Here is a 15515-nt window from a genome sequence, read left to right as displayed (position 1 = left end):
GCAACTACACAGAGGCATAAGCCTCAAACACAGGATACAATTCTTTATTTTATCAGATACAACAATGCTCTGTGTGTCCAGATATTTCTAGTAATAATTCACCAACACCTATATCTGGAGCAGTGTGGTCATGAACTGAACTTGAGTGAGGTATTAAAGTGTACGAGGAGGATCTACAGACTCTAGCTATACTAATCTAACTAACTGTGGTTCTTCTTAATAAAGTGGTCATAGAGTATAAATAAAATTAAAATTAAATTAAAATAATCTGGATTTACTTACCACACAGGGACGGGCTTTGTTTCCAACAGCAACGGAGAAAGCACCAGAGATGATATACTGGTTAAATAGAGAATGAGAAAATTAAGAAGAAGAAGTTAAAGTGTATGTTTTTATTTTTTTTAAAGAAATACGGAAGACCAGAAGAATGAAAATCAAATCATCCAAAATATTTTTTGAAATAATTTATTTCAGTAATTAATTTCAAAAAGTGGGTGGCACAGTGGTGCAGCAGGTAGTGTCACAGTCACACAGCTCCAGGGACCTGGAGGTTGTGGGTTCGATTCCCGTTCTGGGTGACTGTCTGTGAGGAGTATGGTGTGTTCTCCCTGTGTCTGCGTGGGTTTCCTCCGGGTGACTGTCTGTGAGGAGTGTGGTGTGTTCTCTCTGTGTCTGTGTGGGTTTCCTCCGGATGCTCCGGTTTCCTCCCACGCTCCAAAAACACACGTTGGTAGGTGGATTGGAGACTCAAAAGTGTCCGTAGGTGTGAGTGAATGTGTGAGTGTGTGAGTGTGTGTGTGTGTCTGTGTTACCCTGTGAAGGACTGGCGCCCCCTCCAGGGTGTATTCCTGCCTTGCACCCAATGATTCCAGGTAGGCTCTGGACCCACTGCGACCCTGAACTGGATAAGGGTTACAGATAATGAATGTATGAATGAATTTCAAAAAGTCAAACTCAAATATTATATATGAGTAACCCATAATCATCAACATTAAAATAAATAAACGCTTGAAATAGATCACTGTGTTTGTAATGAACCTATGAGTTTCATTTTGAATCGAATTACTGAAATAAATAAACTTTTTGTTGATTTTCTGATTTTATTGAGCTGCACTAGATGTTCCTGAAATTAGGTTCCACATTTTTTTTCTGCCTGTTATATATACACCAAAAACAATAAAAAAAATAATTGTAGCATAGCATCCTTCAAATTATTAATTATCAAATTATTATGCTTTTGATGGCTGAAGTTTTTTGCAAGAAATATTTTTTTTAACAATTGTTGGTGTGTATAACAGGCAGAAAAAAATATGGAACTAAGGAACATACTTAAAACATTAAAACTTTTTTCACTGTACCCTTCAGGTCTTATGTAAAGAAATGGAGGCTACACAATATAAACTTACAAATATCGGTCCCCACAAAGTCACACCAGTGATGACAGAAACTGTTAACACGTTCACAGTCGACACAATGCCAAATGATAAAGTCAGGATCCCGATCATGATCTGGACGGTCTGTGGAGAACAGGATCCAAACAGAGCTAAGTGTTAAACTGCACAGTGTGAATCTGAAAGGAAATGAGACCAGAGCTTTCTTACCCCCAGGGCTTTGGGTTCTCCTTTCAGAAGTCTCTGGACAGGGCCTGGGGTTGATATGTTGCTCCCAGTCTTCTCTGGTGGACCTTGGACCACCTGGGTCACGATAGTGAAGCCATTTTTTGTGTTAGAAACTGGTACGAAGCTGGTAGCCATCCTGAACAAAGGCTGCAGGTAGAAAAAGTAATCCAGTTTTACATTTATTTAGACCTTAAATAAATATAGTTGCTGTCCAATTAAAAAGATCATCATCAACATCATCATCATCTTCTTCTTTTCCACTTTTCCTTTTCAATGTCGCGGTAATTAAAAAGATGTATCCCCGAAATAGTAAATTTACAGGAGCAGGAAAAATCCTTCTTAACTTTCAATGGATTTCAATGTAAAAAGATTTTATTCAGAGTAATTTTGGAGTATTTTTATTTGTTTTATTGGTTCATTCTTCATGACATTTTCTGGACAGCTGCTGTGTTCAAATGATGTAGTAAACTAAACACCCACAAACATGGAGACACATTTTTTGCTGGACTGTGATACGATAAATATATATATGTATGTATATATATATATATATATATATATATATATATATATATATATATATATATATATATATATATATACAGGTGCATCTAATTAAATTAGAATATCATCAAAAAGTTAATGTATTTCAGTAATTCAATTCAAAAAGTGAAACTCATATATTATATAGATTACAAGTAGATACTTATATTACAAATAGAGTTATCTATTTTAAGCATTTATTTCTTTTAAAATGTTGATGATTATGGCTTACAGCCAATGAAAACTCAAAAGTCATTTTCTCTGAAAATTAAAATATCATCACAAGACACCTGCAAAGTTCTCCTAAGCCTTTAAAATGTAATTTCTACTGTAGTGTATAAAGTGGGTCAAAGTATGTAGGAACCTTTAATTAGTAATTCATCACTTCCTGTTTCCCTGGGGTATAAATATGGCGTTACCTATTTCTCTTACTCACTCGTAAACATGGGAAAGACAAGAGAACACACAATTCAAGTAAAGCAGATGTGTGTCGACCTTCATAAATCAGACAAAAAAGAAAATAGCCCCTCACCTGCAGATGCCCTTATCTACAGTCAGAGCAATCATCAAAAAGTTCGAAACATTTGGAACTGTGACAAACTTTGACAAAGCCTGGAAGAGGACTCAAGTGTATCTCGCCCCCACACACAGTGAGAACAGTGCAGACGGTAAGAGAAGTAAAAAGTTCTCCCAAGCTCACTGTAAGGGAATTGAATCAAATGTCTCTCCCAAACAACCACCAGGCGCTGTTTACATGCCAACAAATTGTTTGGGAGGCATGCACGGAGAAAGCCTTTTCTGAGTTATACTCATAAGTGTAAATGGGTGGAGTTTGCCAGCAGTACTGGGATTTTTAACTGGGACCATGTGCTTTGGTCAGATGAGACCAAGATAGAGCTTTTGGCAACAAACTCTCTAAGTGGGTCTGGTGTAACACAAAGGATGAGTACGCAGAAAAATACCTCATGCCCACTGTTAAGTAGGGGGGAGGATCGGTGATGGGAACCTTGTAAGGACACATGGAATAATGAACTCTTTGAAATATCAGGACATTTTGAATCAAAATCTGGTGGCCTCTGCCTAACAGCTAAAGATGGGTCGTCACTGGGTCTTTCAGCAAGATAATGACCCTAAACATGTGGCCAAATCTACTCAAAAATGGTCCACACGGCCCAAAATCAAGCTTCTCTCATGGCCATCTCAGTCCCCAGACCTCAACCCAATAGAAAGCCTGTGGTGAGCTGAAGAGGAGAGTGTATAGGAGAAGACCCAGGGCTCTGGATGATTCAGAGATGTTGTGTAAAGAGGAATGATCGAAGATCCCTCTTTCTGTATTCTTCCATCTCGTGAAGAGTTATAAGAGAAGATGAAGTGCTGCCTTGTTGGCAAAAGGAGGTTGTACAAAGTACTAACACCAGGGGCGCCAATAATTGGGGCATACATGATTTAATTCAGAAGATTTATTTCTTAATGTGTTATTTTTTTTCCCAACAAATAAAGGCGCTTGAATCAAAGCTTAGATTTTTCCCTTTTTCTGCATTGTTGTCCTATATTATTTTTAAAAAAGAATTTATTAGAAGCCAAAGAACACTTCTTAACCAGGGGTGCCAATAATTATGAAGGGTGTATATATACATATTTTGGATACAATTTTATCCCCAAGAAAAAATCCATCACAGTCTACTGCGTCTTTTTCCTGATGGAGCTCATAACGAATGCAGCGCCCAATAAATTCTTCACTCGTCGTTTTCACACTGCTTCATTTTAAGGCTAGTCTTATTGAATAAAATGAGAATTGTCCTTTTTAATATGACACAACAAAATGACAAAAGAGCCGGATAATGTTTGAAGACTGAATTATAATTATACATTACACACAAATGCTATAAAACTTATATGCATACCTAATAAAAAAAAATTAAGTACTGAAAGAAATGTAATGTCTTAAAATATCAAATCAAACATTGGAAAAAGAAATGAAATCTTTACCTGTACCAGCTCTAGGTTTGTGTTTATCTAATGAAGCTGCTGCAGGATCTGAAACTCATGTCTTCTCTGTATTGGGGCTGTGGTTTAGGGACCGGAAAAACACTTTTTTTTTACTTTTTTTAAATTCACACATTCAAATATATACATGCTATTTCTTCACAGATGCACACCAAAAAAGAAATACAACAGCAGGCTGTGAAAATATTTTTTTGAACATCAGTTCACAACCTTCAACATATTTTTAACAGATGGTGAACTGTTGAGCAGCAGAAGGCCTCTAACAAACACGAATGGGAAACCATTTCTCTTTTTCTCTTTCAGAACTACAACATCTGGTCTCCTCAGTTCCCAAATGTTTACAAAATGTTGATAACAGGAGAGGTGATGCAACACAGTGGTAAACATGCCCCCCCCCCAACATTCTGGAATACATTCCTGGCATCTAATTCAAAATAAGCAAATTAAAAACATTCCTCAGTTTCAACATTTATAATGTAATATATTCTATTATTTATAGGGTGTAAATTTTTTGCAGATCATTGCATTTTGTTTTTATTTACATTTTACTCAGCGTACCAACTTTTTGGAATTGGTATTACTAGATATTTAGATATACTAGATATTTAGACTAGATTTAAGTAAATATTACTTGCTTAGATTTAATTTTTTGCAGTGTGTTCCCTAAAACCATGAGGGTCTTCCTCTTTCATAGTAAAGATAACACATCTGAAAGTGATTTGTCAGATTATGGCAGACATTTCTCCTGTGCAACATCAGTTCAGATAAGCTGAGGATGATCTTCGACATTGCTGATATATGGCCTTTGCAAGGTACGCAGCAAATTCACCAGAATTAAATCAACACTATTGATGTTCATTTAATGCTGTGAGTGTTTGAATTAAACATTATTTAATACTTTCAGTGTTAATTTAACTGTAATATTGTTGATTAACACTTGAATTTACTGTTTATTTATACAGTGTGTTTATTGAAAACAGTGTATTAAATTATTCTTGAGCCCACGTGATTATATCCATCACAGAAGACAGTTGATTTCTAACGTAGTGATGTTTGAGGGATGGAAAATCATAGCTGTTCAGCTGTTTTTTTAATTATTTAATTTTTATAAATTGTTATTGATTATTATTAGTTATGATAAACTATGATATCATGATTTACAAACCAATGTTTTCTGTTTTTATTTCCACTACATATCTATGTCCAATATTTTATACTGAACTTTGTGGCTTTGATTAGCACATTAATCAAGTGGAATCACTTTTTATAGTGTAGATTTAATTGGAGAAATATACACCTGAACATTATGCCTTTCTTTATATGGGGAACATGAGAAATAAGAACAAAATGTATGTAAACTAAACGACAGGATGATGATGGCTACTCCAGCAATCACAGAACTGATCACATTCATGGCCAGAGATGCTCTCACCTACAGTAAAGGACACACAGAGAAACAACAGCATCACTTTACAGAGTAGATTACTTAACTACTTATAATACTCTAAATACACACTCAGGTCAGAAGTGTGAAATAAACACTAACATTCATCTCTTCAAATACATATATTTAAAGTGTGTATTCCATTCTGTTTGCTAAATATATGTTGCTGGTTTTGCATTGACTCTTTAAACCTGGAATTAATCTGCGTGTTCTTTACTGTAGCAGTAAAGGTTTCACAGAGACACATGCCTCAAACACAGACTTCATTCATTCATTCATTCATTATCTGTAACCCTTATCCAGTTCAAGGTCGTAGTGGGTCCAGAGCCTACCTGGAATCACTGGGCGCGAGGCAGGAACACACCCTGGAGAGGGCGCCAATCATTCACAGCGTGACACACACTCACACATTCACTCACACACTCATACCTACGGACACTTTTGAGTCTCCAATCCACCTACCAACGTGTGTTTTTGGACCGTGGGAGGAAACCGGAGCACCCGGAGGAAACCCACACAGACACTGAAAGAACACACCACACTCCTCACAGACAGTCACCCGGAGGAAACCCACGCAGACACAGGGAGAACACACCACACTCCTCACAGACAGTCACCCAGAGGAAACCCACACAGACACAGAGAGAACACACCACACTCCTCACAGACAGTCACCCGGAGGAAACCCACGCAGACACATGATCACATGGATGAGAATTGTGAATTGAGAATTGTGAAGCATTTTTGTAAATGTTTCTTAATTTTTTATTCAATGTCTTACAGATCTTACAAAAATACACACTTGTGGGATAGGAGAAAAAATTAAAGAAAATTTTAAGTAAGACAGATCTTATAAGTTACAGATTTTATGAGTTTAAACAACAACAAAACAAAAACAAAACATTATTAATAGTATAGTAATGTATGTGTGTGATTTCACCGCCACAGAGGGGTTGAATATAGAGGACACATTTAATTGTACGATTGTACAGTGACAGTAAATCACAAATTTACAATTTTAAAATAACATAACAAATTTAAAAATCAATAATAATAATAATAATAATAATAATAATAACAATGACTCTGAAATAGAATAAGCACCAAAAAAAAAAAAAAAAAAAAAAAATATATATATATATATATATAAAGGAATAAAGGAAAAACTTAACTGCACAATTATTATTTTTTATTTATTTTATCACACTGAATTAATTTCCTTATCAATCCACAGCAGAGAAGTTCAAGCTTCTCCCTCCAGAACTCCCAAACATTTTTAGAGACTTTGACCCACCCCCCTCAACTAAATCAAACTGGTCACAATGTAAACTTCCACGATGTCTGTATAAAACAAACAGATAAATTCAGACAAAATCTTCGTCCATGGTCTCGATTTGAGTATTGTGGCTGGGAAAACCCTGCAACACAAAGACATAGTTCTCACTCTGCTTTTAACTCCCACCAATAAACCTCTGGTCAGTACTTGTGTGATTATGTAGGTGTCCTTCACATATACCAAGTATATAATGTAGAAAATGTTCCTGCTGAATAATGTACAATGAGAAAATAAGAATAAATATTTACTTACTTGGGCGAAAATAGAATCAGTGTCTAACCATGCAGCAGGACGCTCCGCAGAAAACCACAGATAAGCAGATAGAGATGATAAACTCCAGCAGCGAGAACACCAGCAGAACTCCACTGATACCACAAGATAGACCCCAAAACTCAGACTGTGGAAACCAGAAATTAAATAAACATGATATTCTTTCACTTCCTATATGAATCAGAACCAATTGACAGGTTTCACAGATTCTGCTCATGGCGACCTTAGGTTTTACCCATCCTAGTGCCCACACTGACCCGGGAGGGCATCCAAATACAATATTTACCTCCTGAACAAAACATACTGGTACACAGATGGGCTGCCCGTTTGGAGCCTACATGGCTGTGTCAACTGGGAAAGCAGTTACTGAATTACAAAATGGTCGTTTTAATATCCTAAATGTACCTGATAGATGCTGTAATTTAATTCCCACATCATGTCAAAGTATAGCAGGAGGATGGCTGCTCCTGAAGCCACAGCACTGACTACATTCATGAACACGGAATATACAATCTGCAGAAAAACAGAAAACAGCTGAAGAATATGCAGCAGCACATTTCCCTGAACAGTATCGTGGTAATTTGTGTAAGTCTATGTTAGTGCAGGTTGCTATATACAGTGTATACTTTACATACCACATATGGATGAGGTTGGTGTGCCGCTGTAACAGAAAGAGCCCCAGAGCCGATGAACTGTCAGAAACACAGAAGGCTTGGACATTTGTTTGTTTGTCTCACAGAGTGATCACTGTAATGATCTGGCCAAATAAAGCTTCCTAAATGCATCATAAGAGCAGTGTAACACCCAGCAGTGATGACGCATTATCATATGTTTAAGAATTAAAAATAAAGTGAACTTACGATCAGAGACCCCCAGCGGTGCACTTGACTGTAGACAGAGATGCTTTCAAAGTAAATTGTTGACACAATGCCAAACAAATAGATCAGTATCCCCACCATGATCTGCACTGCCTGTTGAAAATAAGAGAGTGAAGAGTGTCAGTGCTCCCCGCTACAGCACTTTAAAGGTATTCAGCAAAGGTCCATACCTCAGGAGCTGTGCTTGGTGTCATATAGCCCTCTTCCACCAACAAGGAACCATTTTGGTTCCCGTTCACAAATGTTCATAAACGTTTCCACCAAAATAAATCAGTTCATGAACCAGAAAATTTATTTCCCAGCTGAAAACAAAGAAGAGCCCGTTCTTCAGCAGGAACTGTGATGGGTGAATTAAGATAAAGAAGCTCCAGAAAGAGTCCAGAGCCTCAGATTAAGCATGGTGGTGCAGTGGAGCTGCACTGGTCGTTTACAGTGCGTTATAGAAATAAATAAAAGGTAATATAAACAGGAATATTCTGTATATAATATAAACAGGAGGCTATTCTCATCTCTGGTACCACGCTGGTGGAACAAGTTTCCAAGCACTATCAGAGCAACAGAAACCCTCTCTCCGCGAAAACCCAACTCTTCCGAGAGTATCTTTGGCACTGAAAGTCTTTCTTTAATACACTTATTACTTCCTGGCATATTGCACTTAATGTAAGGTATTTTGTATAAATTGTGCTGTAGTTTGAATGTTAGACCCTCTTTTGTAAGTCGCTTTGGATAAAAGCGTCTGCCAAATGCAAATTTAAATGTAATTGTAAATGAATATGCTACATTTTTGTGTGCTCTGTGTTCATGAGCTCAGAACTTGGCATTATTGACACTTGTGTATCATATCACACTCTGATGTGACTCTTGGGCTGAATTCAGCCACAGGACCCCACAGCTCCCCCTGCTGATGATGTATACTTGGTTCCCATAGAAACCAAGGAAATGCAGGTCAGTTCACTCGTTCTGAATGGAACCGGGTCAATAATCAGAGTTCATTTGGTGGAAGAGGGCCCAGTCACACTGTGTTTTTGTCTGTGAATATTCATGAGTGAAATTCCAATAATTTCTATGAGATTCACCACGATAGGCGAATTTGCGTAGGCAGCTTTCAGGAAAATAAAATTCACCTACAAATTACACGTTCAACTCTGGTGAACTTTGACCCACAAATTCACATTTCCAGACCAATAGCGCTGCTGGTTTGGTTGTGTGACCAATGACACATCTGTCTGAGTGAACATGGAGCAAGCACTGAGTTTTGCAATTTCAATATTATACAGGAGATATTATAAAACCCATATTGTGCAGATTACAAATTACAACACAAACAAGAGCCACCTCAGTACGCAGTCAATTAAAAAGCAGAGCTAACAAAACTCTTTACAGAGCTCTTTATTCTTCAGCTTGCTGCTGTGCTAGCGCTGTTCCTCTGTGAAACTGCCAAACCAAAATGGAGGACTGCTTACACTGCTGATTTCCGTCCTCTAGCTTAGCCACGCCCATTTCGTGAGGCGATGTGAAATGCAAAAACACAATGTGACCAGGCCTTAATAAGGGACAGTCAGGAAAGTAGGCTGCTGACTTGATCCCCACAACAGGCAGAAATGTCCATGAGTGAAACGCCCCTGAGCAAGGCGTCTAACCTCAAAATACTCCCCAGCACAGAGGATGGCTGCCTGTTGCTCTGATTGTGTGCATTCATTTGTGTGCTTTCTAGTGACCTGCCTACACAGAGTCAATATATATATATGTATTTATTTGATTATTTATTTATTTATTTATTATATTATTTTATTTATTTATTTATTTATATTTTTCACAAATCCTTTTCACATAAGCAGAAAATATTACTAAAGCAAAACATTTTAATCCACATCCACACAATGTTCATGTCTGGCCAACACTGTGCACAACCACTAAATCTTGGATTTTTGAAATGTTATGAACTGAGCTGGTATTCCTCCACATTTCTCAAGGACAAATCTCTTTCTTCATTAATTCATCATTGCTGCTTGTTCACAAAAAGATAACTATTTTGCCATTTTGGGTTTGGATCATTTTAGTTACCACAGTGTACCAAGATAAAACCGCGTTTAAACCCCACCCTCTTACCCCCAAAGCTTTTGACTCTCCCTGAATATGGCACCTAGCTCCAGTCTCAGATTCCTTAGGACTTTCTCCAGATGGAGGAGAGAGTGGTGGGATCACATGGGTCAGGATGGTGAAGCCATCTTCTGAGACCTCGGCATATGCCTCACTGGTGGCCATCTTTAACTCAAACCGCTGAGTTTCAGAAGACTGAGGACACAGAGAACAACACAGTAATGTTCTCCCAAATTACTGTTTCAGTCAGTTTTTGACCGGGGTCACACAGGGCTTTTAAAAGTGCCCTACATTGATAAGAAATATAAAAATAATAACTTATCATTTGTATATTTCAACTTGCTAATGTGTATAAGACTTTACAGATGAGTTATAAATAAAAACAGCAACATCATCAGCAACAACAGTAGTAGAAACAAAACTAGTAATAATAACATTAACATTAGCAATAACAAAATCAACACTAATAATGAAAATAAAAATACTATTAAAACAGCAACAATAATAAATGTGAGCCTGTAATAGACACAGTGGAATAATACGTTCATGTTTAGAACCCACCTGGAGTCATTGGGTGCCAGGCCCTCACCCAGTCACTCTCACACTCACCCAGTCACTCACTCACTCACCCAGTCACTCTCACACTCACCCGGTCACTCACACACTCACCCAGTCACTTACACACTGACAGCTGTGGACAGTTTCACACACTCACCAAGTCACTCACACACTCACACCTGTGGACAGTTTCACACACTCACCCAGTCACTCACACACTCACCCAATCACTCTCACACTCACCCAGTCACTCACACACTCACCCAGTCACTCACCCAATCACTCTCACACTCACCCAGTCACTCTCACACTCACCCAGTCACTCTCACACTCACCCAGTCACTCACCCAATCACTCTCACACTCACCCAGTCACTCTCACACTCACCCAGTCACTCACACACTCACCCAGTCACTCACACACTCACACCTGTGGACAGTTTCACACACTCACCCAGTCACTCTCACACTCACCCAGTCACTCACCCAATCACTCTCACACTCACCCAGTCACTCACACACTCACCCAGTTACTTAACAATTGCTATCATATTATGATTATTATTTCTTACTCAATTCACATTTTTATTTAGCAGAATTTCACACTGAAAATTACATTTCTGCACGTATTACAATAAAATTACTATATTTAGTGAATGCTGCACATTTTGGTGTAAAATAGCCAGGATGTGGCTTGTACAAAAACAGCTTGTTTTTGATTATTGTTGTATTATTTTTTTGCCTCAATATGTAAAACACAGTTGACATAAAATACAAAACCATAAAATGTAGAACTATGGACATGTGTGTGTGTGTGTGTGTGTGTGAGAGAGAGAGAGAGAGAGAGAGAGAGAGAGAGAGAGAGAGAGAGAGAGAGAGAGAGAGAGAGAGATACATATATATTGAATATATTTTTTAACTTTTTCTATTAACACGTGAGTTGAGTTAGTGTTAACACAGAGCCACACAATTATAATTTTTAAATATAGAAATATGTCACAACTGGCAGCAGGCAAAATACAAAATATAAGAATGAATCCTGTAAGAGGTAAAAAGGAAAGAAGTCTGTACCTGAGCTCTAGAGGCTGAAAGTCTTTGTGCTGTTGGCTTCTTTGCAGGAAGCAGTCTGAGCTTCTGAAACTGCTGGGGGTTTAGTGCTGTTCAGTATTTTCCCCTCAGTGGACACAGTACTGCGACATGAGGGAGTCTAACTACAGATGAATAGTACATTTTTCAAGGTTAATTGCTAATCACTAATCACATTCCCTTCTTAAGACTCAAGCTTTTAATAACGGACATTTAAATGTAAATTAAAGCACAATGGAGATATATTTATATTAGTAATGCCCATTAATCAAAAAAATAAAATCACAGCAACATAAAGCTAAAATGCTATTGTTTTCTTGTATCTTTGGGAGGGAGATAAAAGTGTAGTGTGATATTTATGAGAGAAAGTGGAAGAGAAAAGACACTTAAAAATTGCATAATTATTATTTTTTATACAGTGACAGCAGAATTCTTCTAATCACCTCATGTACATTTTCTGTCTGATTATTTATTAGGATTATTTTATGCTGCAGTGTTGTCACTTGGACTTTTGGTATTTGAGAGTGATATTATTGTGTTGTCCTGAAAAGTTATTATTATCTACACAGTGGATATTGTAAAGTTTATTTTTTAAACTTTTAACTAAGAGGAACATATTTGGTAAATTCTGTTTACTTTCATATTCCACAACCATTTATGGAGGGGCAGCACGGTGGAGAAGCAGGTAGTGTCTCAGTCACAGCTCCAGGCACCTGGAGGTTGTGGGTTCGAGTCCTGCTCCGGGTGACTGTCTGTGAGGAGTGTGGTGTGTTCTCCCTGTGTCTGCATGGGTTTCCTCCGGGTGACTGTCTGTGAGGAGTGTGGTGTGTTCTCCCTGTGTCTGTGTGGGTTTCCTCTGGGTGCTCTGGTTTCCTCCCACGCTCCAAAAACACACGTTAGAAGGTGGATTGGAGACTCAAAAGTGTCTGTAGGTGTGAGTGAAAGTGTGAGGGTGTGTCGCACTGTGAAGGACTGGTGCCCCCTCTTGGGTGTGTTCCTGCCTTGTGCCAAGTGATTTCTGGTATGCTCCAGACCCACCACCGCCCTGAACTGGATAAGGGTTACAGACAATGAATGAATAAATGAACCCTTTATGGATGATTGTGGTTCTATTGCTGATGTGATTATAGATTCTTATTGCTCCCATAGTATCCCATTGACAACATTCTGATCGATATTGGAATTGTGATTTAAACTGTTCTGAGTTCTGAGCGCTGAATATAAAGCAGTGGAGTGTCTCTGAGTTCTGGTTGTGGTTGTGACCACAGTGCAGTGCACAGCTGCCTCTCATTAGTCTAACTCTGTTATAAAAGCTAAAGGTCAGTGTTTCATATTGTTAAAGATGGCTTTGTTGCTCTAACGCAGGCTAAAATCTAAATTACAGTGCTTGCAATTTTAAAACTGCACTCTTTCAAATTGTGATTTCGATATAAACATGCATTATCGTCCAGCAATAACCTGAGATACATCTTAATTCACTTCAGGTGTTTTATGTTACTGAGGTCCTACTGACTTCCTGTCTGGCCCTACATTAATATGAAGAAGATTTTATCTTAGACAGGCGGAGGGCAGGATATGTGGTTCTAGTTTACATGTAGACGGATATGAAACAGGTTTCCTCTCTAAAAATAAGCTCAGATCTGAGAGTAATTTGTGATGAGGGTGATGTTCTCAGGACCAATCATAGCTTGTATACAGCCTGTTTGAGCTGCTGATCAGTCTGAGGAGGACTGAAAGAGTCTTTCTCTCTGGGAATGGAATAAAGCAACAACTCGCCTGCATAATTTATAATTCATTTTAAAGATCATAATTAATTTCACCATCGCTCCACAGCAGAGGAGTTTCAGCTTCTTCCTCTGGAGACCCCCCACTGCCAGCTTTTTACACATTTGCAGTGTGTAATTCCCATAAATAATAAATGCAGTACACGATGATAGGAGTTTCTGGTCTTCTCTGATCACATCAACAGATCATGTACTCCTGCTTTTTTTTTTTTGTGGGGCCCCCCTCTGCCCCCACAATATCAGCAAGCCACAATAGGGGGAGCACCCGCCAGTGTAAATACGTCTATGGTACAGTTACATTTGCCTGTTGTTGCATTTATTTATTAATTAATGAATTAATTCATTGCTTTAACAACTGTTAACAGAATATATGTCTGTAAACTGTCTCTCTGGTTCTTCTCGTGTGTATTGTTGTATTAAACCAATTATTCCCAATGGTTGGGAGGGGGGGGGGGGGGTACAAAACTATTGCAAGAGGGGTGCAACAAGGCAAATAAATGAAATGAATAATGCATGTCACTTGTCATAATTCCACTGTGATTTGTTGCTTTATTTATTGTTCAATAAGAAGTTACAGTTTTGTATGAATTATAATAAATTATGTATGAAATACAAGATCAGGGCAGAGTCTGGGGGTGGCTTGAAAATATACTCATTTAACATAGTGCAGCACTGCAGAAACGTTTGGGAACCACTGTATTATATCATTATCATCATATATTCATACAAACATATTTCTAATTATATTTGTAACGTGATGTTCAAAGTGATTTTGGGAGTAGGACCACGTTTAGTTCAGGAGACAGATCTTGACTCGACTGCTTCAGAACTTCAGCTCGCTCCTCCGCGGTGGTCCCCATATTCAGAGCCGTGTTCGGCCATTATCAAACCCACCGAGCCTCCTGGTTTAAACTCGCTCCCACCTCCACCCCGTCTCCACCCCGTCTTCATCCTTTTCTCATAGATATCCAATGGGGGGGTCCGGCTTCATACGCATTCATAAGCCGCTCTTTACTCCTCCCCAAAGACTTCTGAGTGCACCTCCCCGTTCCAGCCTCTATGGGTGTGGTCCGCACTAGCCAACTATAATTATTTTCTGCTCAAATCATGCTTTTCAACCGGCAGCGTGTTTATTGTTTTACTGGATTAAAGTTTCAGGACGGAAGAGACGATAGGTGATAAACTATATGAGTCTGAGGTGTGGTGTTTACTCTTATTAATCCAAAGTTCAGGTTAAAAGCAAGGGACGAAGCTGACGACTGGGACAAGCACCTCTGGGAGAAGACAGCTGAGCTCATCTTCAGGTAAAACTGAACTCTACACACTGCTCCTTTTGTGATTTGTGTTTTTAAATGTTATTGTTGTAGACACTGTAGCTGAGGACTGAAGTGAAACCTCCCGAACACGCACTGATCAGAAATATGTTTATCTCTGAAATCCACACGTGCTCAGAGCAGGAGAAATGCGAGCAGTCTCTGAGACTGAAGTGTGTAGATGTGAACTGTTAGAAAAGAGTGTTCACCAATGGTTCTTTATAAAAGGCAGCAGTTCTACTGTAAACTGGTTCTTGCTTGATGAAGTGGAGGAGATTTTGGATATGGTTCTGTGCAGACACACACACACACACACACATACCCAGGGCAGTGAGAGCCACTGGCTGGGGTTTAGGTGCCTTTCTCAAGAGCACTTTATTCATGGATATTGAGAGAGGAGAAAGAGCCGTTCTTTCACTCTACCACCACTTTCCTGCCGAGTGTACCTCACTTTTACAGCACTGTCCAGAAATCAAGTTGTGTGTTTGTGCGTGTGTATGGGGTTTATTCTCCTCCAAAAGTTACATAGTGCAGTGCAGAGTCTGGAGTAGCAACAATAGAGGTTCTATTCTCCATAT

The 15515-nt window shown here is 38.6% G+C and overlaps 1 protein-coding gene across 1 annotated transcript; it reads right to left on the bottom strand.

The window, feature by feature from the left end:
* Nucleotides 1–6793: 6793 nt before the first annotated feature.
* Nucleotides 6794–8186, bottom strand: LOC136690996 (membrane-spanning 4-domains subfamily A member 8-like). The gene is made up of 5 exons (XM_066663184.1): nucleotides 8080–8186; nucleotides 7855–7911; nucleotides 7625–7732; nucleotides 7202–7346; nucleotides 6794–7031 (listed from the first exon to the last, which is right to left on the bottom strand). Exons 1-4 carry the CDS (start codon nucleotides 8176–8178, stop codon nucleotides 7218–7220), a joined length of 393 nt encoding a protein of 130 aa, XP_066519281.1. The 5' UTR covers nucleotides 8179–8186; the 3' UTR covers nucleotides 6794–7031; nucleotides 7202–7217.
* Nucleotides 8187–15515: the final 7329 nt, after the last annotated feature.

Source organism: Hoplias malabaricus, chromosome 3 (assembly GCF_029633855.1).
Source record: "Hoplias malabaricus isolate fHopMal1 chromosome 3, fHopMal1.hap1, whole genome shotgun sequence".
Taxonomy (NCBI): Eukaryota; Metazoa; Chordata; class Actinopteri; order Characiformes; family Erythrinidae; genus Hoplias; species Hoplias malabaricus.
This window is presented reverse-complemented; position numbering and strand designations above follow the sequence as displayed.

Bases quoted from the DNA above. Each gene is read 5' to 3' on its own strand.
- LOC136690996 (XM_066663184.1), bottom strand. From the start codon at position 8,178: ATGGTGGGGATACTGATCTATTTGTTTGGCATTGTGTCAACAATTTAC. The intron at 7,733-7,854 runs GTATGTAAAGTA...GTTTTTCTGCAG, and splicing joins ACCAACCTCATCCATATGTG to ATTGTATATTCCGTGTTCAT. The intron at 7,347-7,624 runs GTACATTTAGGA...TGGTTTCCACAG, and splicing joins TAAATTACAGCATCTATCAG to TCTGAGTTTTGGGGTCTATC.